The sequence below is a fragment of the Aegilops tauschii genome, chromosome 3 (assembly GCF_002575655.3).
Source record: "Aegilops tauschii subsp. strangulata cultivar AL8/78 chromosome 3, Aet v6.0, whole genome shotgun sequence".
In the NCBI taxonomy this organism is placed as follows: Eukaryota; Viridiplantae; Streptophyta; class Magnoliopsida; order Poales; family Poaceae; genus Aegilops; species Aegilops tauschii.
Window position 1 is genome coordinate 38,943,634 of NC_053037.3, and position 16,230 is coordinate 38,959,863.

At 39.0% G+C, this 16,230-nt stretch overlaps 1 protein-coding gene across 1 annotated transcript; it reads left to right on the forward strand.

Annotated features, from left to right (window-relative positions):
* Positions 1-9,859: 9,859 nt before the first annotated feature.
* Positions 9,860-15,681, forward strand: LOC109749200 (polyadenylate-binding protein 5-like). The gene is made up of 7 exons (XM_073511548.1): positions 9,860-10,088; positions 12,986-13,761; positions 13,833-13,910; positions 14,002-14,091; positions 14,545-14,805; positions 15,044-15,142; positions 15,282-15,681. Exons 1-7 carry the CDS (start codon positions 9,860-9,862, stop codon positions 15,549-15,551), a joined length of 1,803 nt encoding a protein of 600 aa, XP_073367649.1. The 3' UTR covers positions 15,552-15,681.
* The last annotated feature ends 549 nt before the right edge of the window (positions 15,682-16,230 follow it).

Sequence of the window (16,230 nt, forward strand, 5' to 3'; positions counted from 1 at the left end):
CAAGAGCATGTCATGTTTATTTATAGGGACAGTTACATCTATGCCCCTAATTTGCGCACACCCTCAGATTTACCCCTAATTTCAAAGCCTGCTCAAATTTGCCCCTCCGCTGTTAGGTGCACTTACAGAAATGCCCTTCTGTGCCGTTACCATCCGGTCAAAGCAGGTCAAAGCCGGTCAAAGGGCATTGACCGTCTTAAAAAAATAGCAAAAAAATCTAATAAATCTGAAAATTTGTGAGATCAAAGATACTCAGGTTTGCCAGGTGCGTGCAAATTTTCGTGCTGTTTGGGCATTCCAGGAGCTCGTGTCAAAGGAAAAACAGTAGATATGTAAGCCTGTGAACAGTAAATTCAAAAAAATAGCAAGAAAATTCAAAAAAATATGAAATTTTTTGGCATCAAAGAGGCTATGGTCTACAAGCTGCGTGCAAAATTTTGTTGTGTTTGGACATTGTAGGGGCTTGTGGAGAAAAAAACAAAATTTGGCTCAGGAAAAAACTTGGGAAAAAATGACTATTTTGTTTTTTATTGCTAGAGCTCCTCGCATGTCATTTGATCACAAAAACTTGCAAGCACATTGTGCACCCAAGCCTCTTTGATGCCAAAAAATTTCATATTTTTTTGAATTTTCTTGCTATTTTATTTCAAATTTACTGTTCACAAGCGTGCATATTAACTGTTTTTCCTCACCACGAGCTCCTGGAATGTCAAAATAGCACGAAAATTTGCACGCACCTTGCGCACATGAGTATCTTCGATCTCACAAAATTTTATATTTTTTTAAATTTTTTTGCTATTTTTTCCAGGACGGTCAAAGTTGTTTGACCGGACGGTAACGACGCAGAATGGCTTTTCTGTAAGGGCACCTAACGGCGGAGGGGCAAATTTGAGCAGGCTTTCGAATTAGGGGTATATCTGATTAGGTGGTTCGAGTTAGGGACAGAAATGCAAATGGCCCTTATTTATAATAGGAATGCACTTTTATTATTGCGAGGGTGTCATTTTCATTATTTAAGAGGATGCCCTTTTTAATATTGAGAGGTGGCATTTTTTAATGCCACTTTTTTTTGCACACAAGATTTTTGGGTGATGACTAGGAATATGACAACTGTTGTGGAATTTTTTCATTTTCTAATTTTTGTTCATGGCATTTTCTAAAAAAAACTTTTTAATGGGCCTTTGGCCAATTGGGTAGGGGTGGCCCTGCCCCACCCCCACCGTCGGAGCATGATGGGGGTGAGCGATCCAAGCAAAGGCGGTAGCCCTGCCGGAGTATGATGGAAAACATTGTGTGCAATGTCTTAATCAATGTTTAATAAACAGAAAAGCTATCTGTGAACCTTGCTCGGGTGGGCGGCCCTGGCAAACAGCCTCCCCACCTTCACACAGATCTTGACGCAGGGGCCTTGCCACATCAAATGACTAGAGGCGTTCATTGTCTGCCGATTCATGAAGAACTCTTTCCCCAAAAAATGTGTAACCCACGAGCCGGGTAGGTTTCGAAAGCATGACCTCTTTGCCAGATTGTGGGCATTTTGTCACTAGGCTAGAGAGAGGGGTCGTGAACATTCATGTTAAAACTAAGAGGCTTAAAACTTATTTTTATATATGACATGGAATTTTTTGAAACCTCTTTGTTTTTTTTAATTTGTTCGAAAATCCTGAATTTTTTTACTTTCTCATAGGGCAATATATTATTAGTAGAATGGCATTTTTATTATAAGAGGATTGCAACTTCGTCAATAAAGAGGAAGCCATTTTTTTATTGAGAGGATGGCATTTTTATGTTTAGTGGCATGGCATTTTTGTTAATAAGAGCATGGCACTTTATTAATAATATGATGACATTTTTATTATTGTGATGATATCATTTTTACATTAAGATGATGCCATTTTTAATAGTGAGAGGATGACATTTTTAATTTTACTGGCATGGCAGTTATATAATAAGAGCATGTCATGTTTATTTATAATAGGAATGCACTTTAATTATTGCGAGGATGTCATTTTCATTATTTAACGGGATGGCCTTTTTACTATTGAGGGGTGAAATTTTTTTAATGCCACTTTTTTTTTGCACAGAAGATTTTTTGGTGATGACTAGGAATGTGGCAACTTTTGTGGCATTTGTTCATTTTCTGATTTTTGTTCATGGCATTTTATCAAAAAGACTATCTAATGGGCCTTTGGCCCAATGGGTGGGGGTCGCCATGCCCCCCACCCCGCGCTGGGCGTTGGTGAACAAGGGAACTGTTCGCTGAAGGACCTCCCCCCGAAGAATGAATACGTTTGATGGGTTGCTCCTGGTGACTGGTCTTCGGATGTTGGGGTTCTTAATAAAAATTCTCAAGGGTGATGTGTTGTGTGCTGTCAACCCGTCTTGTGTTTGTGCCGATTCTATGGCTACAAAGTCCAACCACATTATTAGTTTGTAGTTTAGCTATTTTGGGCAAGTCTACTCTTTGGCGCTTGATTTATGCTTTGCGATTCGTGGTTTTTTCTCGCTGTTTCGTGAGTTGGTTTGGGTTGTTTCTTTTTGATTGACCGAATAATTGGTTCAGGATTTGCAAGTAGGCTGAAGCCCATAACTATATTTCCAAGCCCTCCCCCCCCTCTCTCTCTCTCTCTGGTTTTTCTTAATGTGTTTCTCCTTTTTATTAGTAGGTTTTCATTTTCTCTTTTGTAGTTATATTTAGAAGGTTGCGAGAGTGTAAATGTATCCACATAAGTACTATGCAATATGTGCAAAAGTTACACTATTATAAGATTGTTTTTTGCATACTACAAAATGTTATGTGCAAGTTTTATGTTTTAACTTGTTATCATTGTCTTTCTTCTTAAAAGAGTAGTACCAATTGGCACCTATTTATTGATCCTTATAAAACTTCCTTTTTATTTCAATTTTGTTGTTATTTCATTTTCATTCTACTTTAATGGCAATACAAATACCACTAATTCATTGCTTCTTATAAATACCACTAATTCATTGCTTCTTATAAATACCACTATTATAAGATTTTTCTTGTATATTATTGAAAACCCAATTTATGTGTAAATTGTGTGGCAAATTTGTCATTATTTGTTTTTATTATTTTTATTAGTTTTTTCTTAATAGGTAATACTATTGTCACTAATTCACTCTTTCATTAAAAAATAAAACACATGACAATTTTAATGATTATATTTTTTACATCTTGGAAGGTATGGAAAAAAAATACACTTGTCTCGTGGTAAACTTTAATTTTTGTATCTTCTAAATTGTGGGAAAATGTTTTTGTACTAGTCACATGGAAAGTTTAGAACATTATGTTTTCCATGAAACGACAACTTCAATCACATGGGAATCTTACTAATTCTATTTTATAAATCTTGGCTATTATTAAAAAAGGTACTTGAGTGGGTTATATCTACGGGGTAGGTCCAAGTATGTATAGGCCTAGCCAAACGCCCAGGCCCATAAAAAATAAGGTAAAAAAGATAATGAGCCAAAGGGATAGCATGTCGAGTCCATCGTAGTACAACCCAAGACATCAAAGACATTGGAATCTTTGCTCAGTTACTAAGCGTGGCGTCTATATCTTGCATTAAGCGAGACGAGAGGAAACACGTGTCTAAAGTGTCAGGCCGGCCTGCTACACGCGTGCAATCTTATAAAAGACAGAAGAAACGAGGGAACCCGGGAATCGATCCCTAGTCTCAAGGGTGTTGGCAGCACTCCTAGTCTCTCAGCTCTCGAGTTCATGTTAAAGGAGCTGGGCTTGCCCTACTTGAGGCATAAAGAGCTGGGTTTCACTGGTTTTTCGGGTTTTTTGTTTTTCTTTTCTTTCTCTATTTTCTTATGTGTTATTCGGTTTTCTTCCCTTTTTCGCCTTTTTCTTATTTTTTCTTCCCCATTTTTATTTTTTCATTCATTTCTTCGGTTTTAAATGCCTTTTCCCGTTTTTTGTTTCTTTTTTTTCTTCTCCAGGTTTTCTTTTTTTTCCTTTTTATTATTTCTACACTTGTTTCTTCGGCTTTATTTTTCCTATTTCAGTCTTCATTTTGTTGGTTTCCTATGTTTCTTTTTTTATTCTATACTTTTTGTATATGTCAACAACATTTTCTAATAGAGGGTTAACATTTTTTCATATGACTTTAACATTTTGTAATACATGTTCAACATTTCTTTATACAGACTTTAACATTATTGAAATGATTGATCAACATTTTTGAAATACAAAGATTGACTTTTTTTCCTATGCACATTTAACATTTTTGAAATGCTTGACTAATATTTTCGAAATGCAATATTAACATTATTTGAATACATGGTCAACATTTTTTCTATATACATTTAACATTTTCTAAATGATTGATTAAAATTTCTTAAATGCATGATTAACTTTTTTATATACATTATCAAAATGTTTCATCATTTTTTAATACATGTCACATTTTTTGTATACAAATTTAACATTTTTCAAATACTTTTTCAAATGCTTGGTTACCATTTTTATATACATGATAAAAAATCACTATTTTTTAATACATGGTCAATTTTTTTCTATACTCATTTTAATTTTTTCAAATCCTTGATCAACATTTTTTCAAACGCTTGAATAACATTTTTATATGCATGAGAAAAAATTCATCATTTTAACTGCATGTTCATGAGTTTTTCTACATATTTAAATAAATCAAATGTTTAATCCACATTTTTGAAATGTTTGTTCAAAAAAAATTTAAATACTGGATTAATATTTTTTAAATAGAAGATAAAAATGTATACACATTTTTTAATACATTTTCCGTATACGTGATAAACATTTTCTTTATACACATTTACCATTTTTCAAATGCTTGGTTAACATTTTTTCAGATGTATTAATAGCGTGTTTTTTTGTAATTAAGGTATATATATGATCATAATTAAAGTATAAATAAAAGTTAAAAATAAATCAAAAAACAAAACAGAAAACATAATAAAATAGAAAAAAGAAGGCTGTGCCTTCTCGCGCTACTGGGCCGGTCCATCTGGGTCTCCTCTTCAGTGAGGGTTCCACACCTCTTGCTGAAGGCGAGACATAGGGGCGCCCGTTACCAAGTGCCTACAGTTGAACTCTACAAACAGCGCGTGTCTGAGTCTGAAACTTCAGCAACTCGGTTCACTCCTAAAAAAAAAATATGAAACCTCATTGTTTATTTATCATAAGTCATGAACATAGACATAAATAATAACTTTTATAAATGCCTCTAAGGCATATTTCCTTCAGATTTGATGCAACCGAGCCTCTGCGGATTCGATGCGGCCGAGAATCCCACTAGTGGTCAGCGCAAGGCCAGGCCACGAGCTCACCGGTGAGGGCTCCACCCTCGACTTCCTGTTCGACCGATGGAGCAGAGCCCTCTCCCGCAATCTCCTATTGCGCTTCCGAGGCAGCCGCAGTGCTGCTGCTCGCGTCCTCAGGAGCAGTTACGCGCGTGTCCGTACTCCTCTGAATTTTCTCTCTGTGGGCTGCAGCTTGGGTCAATTGGAAATGACATTCGTCACTGAGCATCCCAATTTGAACTGCCAATTTGGCTTTTCTTAACACGTGCATGTCAATTTAGCAGAAGAAAGTGTCTTGTGCAGTGCAGTTTGGTTAATTTAACTTATTACTGCAATCGGTGGCTGCCAAGGCCCGTTCATGTTCCTTCCCTGTATTTGTTTATACAATACGCAGTTCAACATTGTCATAGAAGAAATTGACTGTTAAATTTAGTTTTAACAGATAAATCGGAAATGACAGTAGATGCAGTTCGGTTCAAGTAGGGAGCAGTGATGCCCTATTTTAGGGCAGCTATTGGAGACGTCAATTCGTTGTGCCCAAAAAAATCCACTTTTTGGTGTCTAAAATTTTACTCCAACCTCTTTTGATGCTCTACAATAGGGCACGAGGATTGGAGATGATGTAAGAAAGTTATAAAATGAAGCCCGTGGAATAAAAGGAGAATATTTAATGCAAAATAAATACTAAAGGATTTGAGCATCCATTCGAGATTTTTGTACACTACCATATCAATGCAAAATAATACGATAGACTCGAGCATCCCTCGGAGATTTTAACACACCACCATATTAATACAAAATAAACACAATATGGAGTCGACAACCCATCTGCGATTATACTTTCACACAATACCATTTTTCATTTCCATATAATTTTCAAGTTTGTGATCTTTTTGACAATACAAAATGCATATGAGGGCAAGTTCAATGACTGGAACAAAGTTGTATCCCCAATAATCGAAAGGAATTTTGTACTCCCATATATTTAAACTTGTTGTAATCACAATGAGTTTTTCTTTGGCACACCCCTCTAAAAGTTTACACGAATCTTAAAGTTACTTGAAAAGGTTGTCGCTATATCAGCACGTAAATCAGTTGTACTGAATAGATTGATTTGGATACACAAAAGGCTATATTACCCCTTTTGATCGAAAAGGGTAACTTTTAATCTCCATCTTTAATCCGCATCGAAATTCATAAAGTTTTCTTCGGTATACCAAAGCAAAGTTCAATTGCAATTATTTTTGGTAAAAAATACGCTAATGTTTAGGAAAACCATATATATGAATATTATTTACCAATATATATGAATATTCTTTATTAAAGTTTGCATACCATCCTTATTTAATCACAATTATACTGACATGTAATTACCGAAAAAGGCTTCTCGTCCCGCTTTATAAATAAAGCCATGGCAGGATACAAACACACCAAAATGGAGGTCCACACAAAGGAAACAAGTTTAACAATAAGAAAGGGAAAATATACCTGTTGGGGGCAACAACAAAACAAGCCCGCAAAAGAACATAGCAGGGTCCCAAGGCGGGTAGATGACCATATGTAATTCGGGCGCAACCTCCTTATGTTTCCTTGTGAGATTGTCGAGGGTCGTCTTGTCCCGCCGCTTAGAGAGAGGTTTCCATAGCTGAAGAAATTCACACAATTTGTAAATTGCATCGGTGGCCCCATATGGGTATATATGTTCAATGACAAGTTTATTTCTATCACACCGCATGGTCCAAGCCAAGGTTCCAAAATTCACCCGCAACCTTTTGTGGATCTGCCTCTAGCAATTTGCCATGAGTTGATGCCAATCAGGGAAGTTGGTTGGGTGCTAACTATTGCCCCAAACCTCCCTAAAGCAACTCCACATGAACTGGGCCGACACACAGTAGAAGAAAATATGGTTCAGGTCCTCGTCTACCCCACACAGCGGGCACTGCCATTCCTAGGGCCGTTCTACCTGAGCACATGGTCACCCAAGGGAAATCTACCCCTAGTCAGCTGCCACAAGAATATTTTGATCCAAGGCAGCAGATGCACCTTCCAAAGTTCAGTCAACTTGTCAGGCCCAAATCCCGCCATAAGGCGATTATATAATGACTTAGTTGAGAAGTTGTCCGAGGGCCCGAATTTCCATGATGTGATATTCGGAGCCACAGACAAGGTAACACTTGTCACACTGGAGGAGAGCGCTAACCATTCGGTGGATTCAAGGGGACCGAAAGAGCGACGGAATGAGAGGTTCCTCCCCGCATTCGCAACCGCCAAGGTCACCGAGATAGAAGGTTGATCTGGAATAGCGAAGAGCACTGGGAACTGAACAAGGAGTGGTCGATCTTCAAGCTAAACTATTCAACCAAAAATGGGTGTCCATTCCTCTCTCGACCATCACCAAATCCCCAGACGGAGAACCGGTTTGATAGACTGAATGGCTTACCAAAATTATGAGCCTCTGGTCATGGAGCAAAGAGCGAAAGACCGCCCCTTAAGATATTTGGAGATATCTCATACCGACCATCGAGTCACTAACCGATTGACCAAGGTACCAAATAGGGAATGACCCCGGGAAGCAATTTAGGAGGTTGGCATGGAGGATCGCTCCTGCTTAGAATAATGCAGTACCATCACGTCACTTTTGGCGAAATAAATCGTCAAACCCGACATCTCTTTGAAGCAAATATGGAGGAACTTCAAATTTATTATATCCATTGGAGTTCGCTCCACATAAGGATGGTGTCATCCGCATATTGGAGGTGCGAGACTCCACCTACTGCAATCAAGTGGGCCACCGCCGCACATAGATGGCCAACACATCTCACTTTATACATAATGGCTGCTGAGCCATCAACAACAATATTAAACAAGAACGGAAAGAGTTGGTCATCTTGCCTCACCCCCTCTCGAGTGCTTAAAAAATGGGTCTGTCTCCGTATTAATGTTGATGGCAGTGTGCCCACTACTGACAAGCTGCATAATGCGGGTAACCCATCTATGGTTGAACCCTTTGCACTCAAGGGAATCTTTGTAGAAATCCCAACTAAGCATATCATAAGCCTTATTGAAATCAATCTTGAAAACGACCGCCTTTTGACGTTTAGTCTTAACCTCGTGAATGATTTCATGTAGTGCCAGTAGCCCATCATGAATTAGATCACCCTTAATGAAGGCGACTGGTTTGGATTGGTAATTTGAGCTACTATAGGTGCCGCCCCAATGGCGTGCGCCTTGGCTAGGATGCGGAAGATCACGTTAATAACCGTGATCGGTCGGAACTGGCGAATGTCCGTCGCCCCAACTACTTTGGAGATCAACGTAACCATAGTTAAGGCAGGATCGTGGGACCATCTTGTCCCGAAGCATCGTGGGACCATCCAAAGGACCACATTTGAGGATCGATGATGACGGCTGTTGGCAATAGCCTGGAAGTTCACCCGTAAATGTCAAATTTAAACGGCCTCGAAGACAACAGTAAATCTCCTCGTTTCAGAACAACGTCATGAGGCTATCCTCGAGAGCATATCTCTCCATCCATTCCTCCGGATCCAGACCCACCGTGGTTGGCCAATCATCAAAGGACTGGATGGCCACAAGGAGCTCTGCCTTGCGGATCCTCAAGTCTCGCCCAGGTTGGACCCCTAACCCCGCATGAATTACCTCGATAACTTGGTACAGTGATGCCAAGTGTATAACACCGACATCGATCGGTTGGGGAGTCCAGCGCCTCGAACCACTACTTGACCGCCTTGGCAAAACCCGGCTGGCATAGCTAGAACAACTCGAAATGAAACCGTGGTGGCGACAGAGGACTAGTTTCCCTGGATGACAACAAGGGGACATGATCTGACCAGTGGCGGTGCCAGCACCAGGAGGCTGTGCGTTCGAATGCACTAATCTTTTTGAAATGTCTTATTTTCTTGTATAAATATGAACAAAATTAAACTTGCAATAAAAAAATTATGGGGGACCCAACCTTAGTCCGTAGTCACTGCTCGAAGAGCTGCTAGGGGAAACTTATGTTCCCTTCAAATGCAACACTCATGATCTTTGTCTATTTTGCTCTTTGAAATTTTTTGGACGCCATCTTCAAAATGCTGAGCTGACAACTTGACGCTCGATCCAGTTTAGTATCTCTCTCTCTCTCTCTCTTTTTGCTGGGAATCCAGTTTAGTATCTCAAACATTAAATGGTAGTGATTTATGGCCCTGGAAACTGATCGAACGAACTAATTCCTATAGTAGTATATGTGGACCCAATCAATCTCTAGTATGCAGATATCTCCATAAAAAATACACTCATCTTCTCGAGCACAAAATTAATGCCCAATACTTATCATTATACAAAGAAAGGAAGTAATTAATGCATCAATTAGTGAGAAGAGAGTCGAGAGCATATCCATCCAAGAGCGTTCACCTATAGAAGCACCCCTGCTCGATGAATCCATCCTGTGCCTTCCGAGACTGTATTCCGTTGCCTTGTGAGCCAGCACTCTTGCTCGATCAATCGATCGATCCTGTGCCCGGCCACTGGTTGGCAACCATCTTAGGCAATGGCAGGTCGCCCGTTGCTGGCCCCGGCCGTCACGCTGCGTCCTCCTGGACCAGCGTTGGGCTCGAGGGCCTCGCTATACGTCGGTGACCTCGATGATGGCGTGGCGGAGGGGCACCTCTATGCCCTGTTCTGCAAGGTGGTGCCCGTGGCGTCCCTCCGTATATGCCGGGACGTCATTGGCAGGTCACTTGGGTACGCCTATGTGAATTTCTACAGTCGGGAGGATGGTGAGTGTGTCTTCATCTTTTTTTTTTGCGGGGTTGTCTTCGTCTGTTTACATGTTCATCTAATCAGGCTTGGATCGGGGATACAGAGAACCTACGAGGTTGCGTGGTTATAGATCTGTTTGGTTATGAAGTCTGTGATTTACTAGATTTCCCATACAAGATGTGGCACAACATGGTTGAAGTTCTATTTTGGCATTTTCTTGTTCTGGTCAACTGAGGCAAGGGTCTTTTGATGGAACGTGCGTAGATAGTGTGTTGACCTCCAGTTTGTAGAACAACGTGTCACTAACATGAGGAGTGTTGGAATCCGTAACCGATTCGGGTTTGCGTAAACGGATGCTATCAGAATCGGACTCGGAATAGGACAAATGATTGGCAAAAGCAAATGGACACACACACTGGTTGCAATTAAACGTGTTTTGACCTAAATACCATATATTTCTGTCGTAAAAGAAATTGACATGTTCCTATTATTGGTGATGTCTTTCTTATTCAGGTCGTAACACTTGAGAATTGAATCGCAAGTTGAATTGTAGTTTGTTGTTAAGTTGGGTTGGTTGTTTTCAAATTAGCCAACATTAATTGGTGTTTGTGTCTTAGTGAAAGGCTCCATAGACTGCTTGTGTTTATTATGAACAAAAGATAATAGGAATTTGGGCTAAAATCCTGTTAAGAGTTCTCCATAGATTGTGCACCATGGGGTAGAAAATCGCCGTAGATAATAGTGTTGTCGGAATCCGACTCAGAACCGGCTGTATGATTTGGGAAAAATAAGTAGACAAACACAATTGTTCCAATTAATATGTGTTTATCTGTTCGCTGAGTTATGCCGTAAACGAAATGACATGTTCTTATTACTGGTTGTTGTCTATCTTATCTATGGTGTAACATTTGGGAGTTGAATCGTTAGCGAGAGGAATTGTAGTTTTTATTAAATTAGGTCACATGATTTGTTTTCAAGTCAGCCAAGATTGATCATTGTTACCAATGAGGGAATGACTTCATAGATTGCATTTGGCGATTAGGAAGAGAATGGAATCTTGACTAAATCTCGGTAGGACTTCTTTATAGATTGGGTTTATGCACATTCCATAAAAAAACCAAGACCCTCGCTTCGATAGATCACAACAAGAAATATAACTTCAAGGCACTCTCGATTAGGAAGAGAATGGAATCAGCAGTTTGTAGATTCGGAAGAGAATGGAATCAGCAGTTTGTAGAACATGTTGCCGAGCACTGACATCAGTGTTAGAATCCGTACCCGATTCAGGTTTCGGATATGGCAAAAAATCTTTGTGGAAACAAATGCTATCGGAATACGACTCAGAGTCGGATGTATGATTCGGAAAAGTCAAGTAGGCACACACACTGGTTGTAATTAATGTGTTTTTATCTACCTATATATTTTTGTCACAAACTAAATGTTCCCATTATTGTTGATGTCTATCTTACTTACGGCGTAATACTTGGATTGAATCGTCAACGAGAGGAATTGTAGTTTTTTGTGAACTTTGGGTTGGTTTGTTTCAAATTAGCTAACATTAATGGTTGATTCCATCTGAGTTTATGGCTTCATAGATTTCTTCTGGTCATTACGAATTGAAAATAATAGAATTTGGGTTAAGATCCTATTAAGGTTTCTGCGTAGATTGTGCACCATGGTGTAAAATTTGATGCGGAAAATAATGTTGCCGAATATGTCAGAATCCGACTCAAAACCGGACATATTATTTTGAAAAAGCAAGTAGGCACACACAATTATTATTTTAATTAATGCATTTTTTCTACTTGCGGGATTCTGTCATAAACAAAATGTTATGTTCATATTATCGGCGTCGTCTATCTTACTTACGGTCTAACTTTTGGGAGTTGAATTGGTTAGCGAGAGAAAATTTAGCTCTTTGTTAAATAGGGCCACACGGTTTATTTATAAGATAGCCAAGATTTGTAGATTGCACACGGGAATTAAGAACATAAGAGAATGGAAGACATAAGAGAATGGAAGTAGAGCTTAAATTTCCTTACGATTTCATTGTAGATTGTGCATCATGCATGGTGTAGAACGTCATCGTGGAAGTTAACATTGTCACAATCCGACTCGGACTCGGATGTGCATATGATTAGGAAAAAACAAATAGCTAGAATTTGGTTACAATTAATGTGTGCCTATGTTCTTATTTCTTTCTATCTAAACAAAAGGACATGTTTATGTTATTGGTGTTGTCTATCTTTTTTATGGTGTAACATTTGGGAGTTGACTTGGTTAGTGAGCGATTTTTTTAATGTTTAGTCAATGCACTTTGTTTTCTAGTTTAACCAATACTCATTGTTGTTTCATTGATGCCTTCATAAGTTGGTGTGGCAATTTGGAAAATATGAACAGGAGGGAACTGAATGTGGGTTAAAAATTTGTTAAGAAGTTTTCTAGTTTGTGCACCATGGTGTTGAAACGTGCAACATTACACTAGGTAGATTGTATGATCACAATGACCACATGGATTTCATAGTTAACCTAGTCAAATTTTCACCAGTTTATTCATACTCCACGCTGCCAAATTAGTGAAGAGCGAAATTGTACATAGTTCAAATTGGATATTAGCTTTGCATATCGGACATCCGATAATTGTCTGTTCGATGAACATCCTGTCATATACAATACACCATGTTGTATCGTGGTCAAATATATATATATATATATATATATATATATATATATATATATATATATATATATATATATATATATATATATATATATACATACCATACCTACACTATTGTTTTCACCTTAACCTGATTTCATTTTCTTTGTATTTGTATGTTTGCTTGCCCTACTAGAGGATTTGAGTTTAATACTACAATTACCTCTAATAATTTTGTATGTGATTGTTTTGCAGCCAAACGTGCATTAGACTCTTTAAATTTTACCCCTGCCAACGGGAAGCATATCCGAGTTATGTTCTCGCATAGGGACCCAACGCTGCGATTGAGTGGAAAGGCCAATATATTCATAAAAAATCTTGTGCCAAATATTGATGGCAAGAGCTTGAGTGATATGTTTGGTCGCTATGGCACTATACTATCATGCAAAGTGGCCACTCACTTTAACGGTCAATCAAAAGGGTACGGATTTGTTCAGTTTTCAGAGGAGACATCTGCCAATGATGCCATCGACAGCTTGAATGGCAAGTTGGTGAATGGCAAACGAATTTTTGTAGGTCTCTTCATTCGTCGTCAGGAGAGGCAGCCAAATATCAGCGTGAGTAATTATACAAATGTATATGTGAAGAACTTGCCAAAGGAATTCACTCACAATGACCTTCTGCAAGAGTTTGGTCCTTTTGGTACAATTACTAGCGCTGTAATCATGAGAGATAATGATGGAATATCCAAATGCTTCGGATTCGTTAACTATGGGGAATCAGAATGTGCTGCAGAAGCTGTGAAAAGTCTTAATGGTAAGATGATTAAGGATACAATTTTGTATGTTGGAAGAGCTCAGAAAAAGTCAGAAAGAGAAGCAGAACTGAGAGAAAACTTTGAGCGTGCAAGAAATGAGAAATTCAAAAAGTTTGAAGGGCTCAATCTATACGTGAAGAATCTAGATGATAGTATTAATGATCTAAATCTTAGAGGGTTATTTGAATTTTTTGGTGAGATAGGATCATGCAAGGTACTTCTCTATTTATTTGCTAGCTAATTCTGTTTCTTAGTATCATGGCTCACCTTCTTAACATTTTTTAGGTTATGGTTGATTCACAAGGAAGGAGCCAGGGTTATGGCTTTGTGTCATTTACAACCATTGAAGCTGTCCACAAGGCCGTAAGTAACGTGGTTTAGTTGAATGCAAACGTGCCCAATGCATCCAGTTGACTAGTTTAGATTATTAAATCATCTTTAATCAATGTGGTAGATTGACGGGATGAACAGGAAGATAGTCGGCAAAAAGCCATTGTATGTTGGTGTAGCTCAACGCAAAGAGGAAAGACGAGCGATGCTAGTGGTAAGTCTAAATTGTTATTTCCCAAGTGATCATTTTGTACATTAGGTGCCTTTTGCTGATAAGTGATAAGTAGAGACTTCTTTTAATTAATCTTATATGCTGATAAGTGTTGTTTGAGTTTTGATATTGCTATGTGTCCATGCCTACTACATGTCCAATTATTTACGTATTATTTGTTTCATTTTTACACATAACTAACTAACTAAAAGAAAACCTGTTCAGTTATAAATAAGTTGTATATTGTCCCATCCTAAGAATAACATAGACTGAGAATCAATGTGGATGAGTGTTAACAAAATGGTTATTTTTTTACCGTCCAAATAAAGTTAAGTAAAACAAGTTCTCTCTTGTCACCCGTGTGTCACTGAATATTTGAACATTAGATCTGTCACTGTTTCAAGAATATATACAAGGGACACATCACAAGCTTAATGCTACTGACATTGTTTCTAGGCACACTTTGCTCGTATTCAGAACGCAGGAGTTCTAGCACCCGCAGCACAAAATTTTGCTCCCCGTCAGTTCTACGTCGGTCCAAGAGTGCCTGGCATGTTCCCACCACAGGTTTCTACAGGCTTCGGGTATCAGCAATTCCCACAACAGCATTTCACTCCTTGGGTTCCTAGCGGCATGACGCCATATACGTATAACATGCCGAGGCCACTGCACCATGCTTGGCGTGGTGTGCATCCAGAAATCAATCTACAACCACAGGTATTATGACACGAGACATGCCATTTTTTGATTTTAATTTTTTAATACTTAATGCATCAGCTGGTCTTGCAAAGTGTATCCAGCCGTGCCCATATTTAGATTATGTCACAAGTAGTCAATTCACCTGACTTTCTTGCTTTTACAATGCAGATGGTGTACCCAAATGCCAACCAAGCCTTCACATACATGCCAAATTCTATGAATGTGAATGCCAACCCTGTGATGGTTCCCCCGGGCTTCGCGCAAACTGATAGTACTGTCTCTACTCCATCTGATTCCAAGCAAGAACACCACCACCACTGCTATAGTTTCTTCTAACCCGGAGAAACAACATCTCGTAAGGACAATGGAATTATATTAGGATGTGCTATTTTCACAGTTACAAATTTTACTTGGCATGCATGTTTATATATTAGCCATTTATGTCAATGAAGGGTGAATTTTGAGTTTGGTCGTATATTTTGTTTACCTTGCAGATTCAAGACGAGAAATTGTACCCACTGGCTGAACAGCTTGAGCCAGAATTAGGAGGGAAGGTGACAGGGATGCTGGGTGAAGCAATGGAAGCTCTGCAAGGAAGGAAAGTGGAAGAGGCCAGCGATACTGTTGACCTCGCGTCTGTACCATCATCCTCGACCTCGAGTGTTACCAGAGATGCTATTGACCCCGCTTCCACAGCATCGTCCTCGAGTGCTTCCGCTGACAGTGCTAACCTTGCTCCGGCACCGTCATCCTCGAGTGCTTGAATGCTGGTTCCTAATATCTCTATCTCGACTTGAAATTTAGATGGTTGGATAATGTTTAAGAAGATTCCTGATTTGATGTTGCTTCATGATATTTTCGGTCAGAGTTTTATTCTTGTTTGTTTGTTCTTAAGTTAAAGTGCATCTGCATTTCCCCCAGTATTTAGGATAACTTCAAATAAAAAATTAGACAGTGTCTTCTTCCTTTGGCAGGGATCCTAGTTTACGTCCAATATAAGGACAAGATAACAGTTTAACGGTATCTGTTAAACAATTCATGATGGCCTCGCCAAAAAAACGTGCAAATAGCTTCAGCCTCTAAATCAGCTAAATTGATGCTAAACAGGGGCTAAATGGCGCTAAAACTGCCAAGTAGTATATGGAGATGTCATTTACATGGACAAGTAGCATTTGCTTTTCTCTTCTACAACTATATCTCCTAATCTTTTGTAAGTTTATATATTACTAATGTTCAACTCATCTACCCTGGGAAAAGGCCCTATCCTCAATGACACAATGAAAATCCTAGCCCCCTCGCCGCCGTACAACACCCCAGGGTGTATGGTGTACCACAAGCTTGTGCCAAATGGTCAATGTGCCAGTGGGGTTGCCTCAGGTGAAGGCGGTGGGGGCGTGAACATGTGCAGTGGGATGCTAGGGAGGTGAGCGACCACAGGAAAGT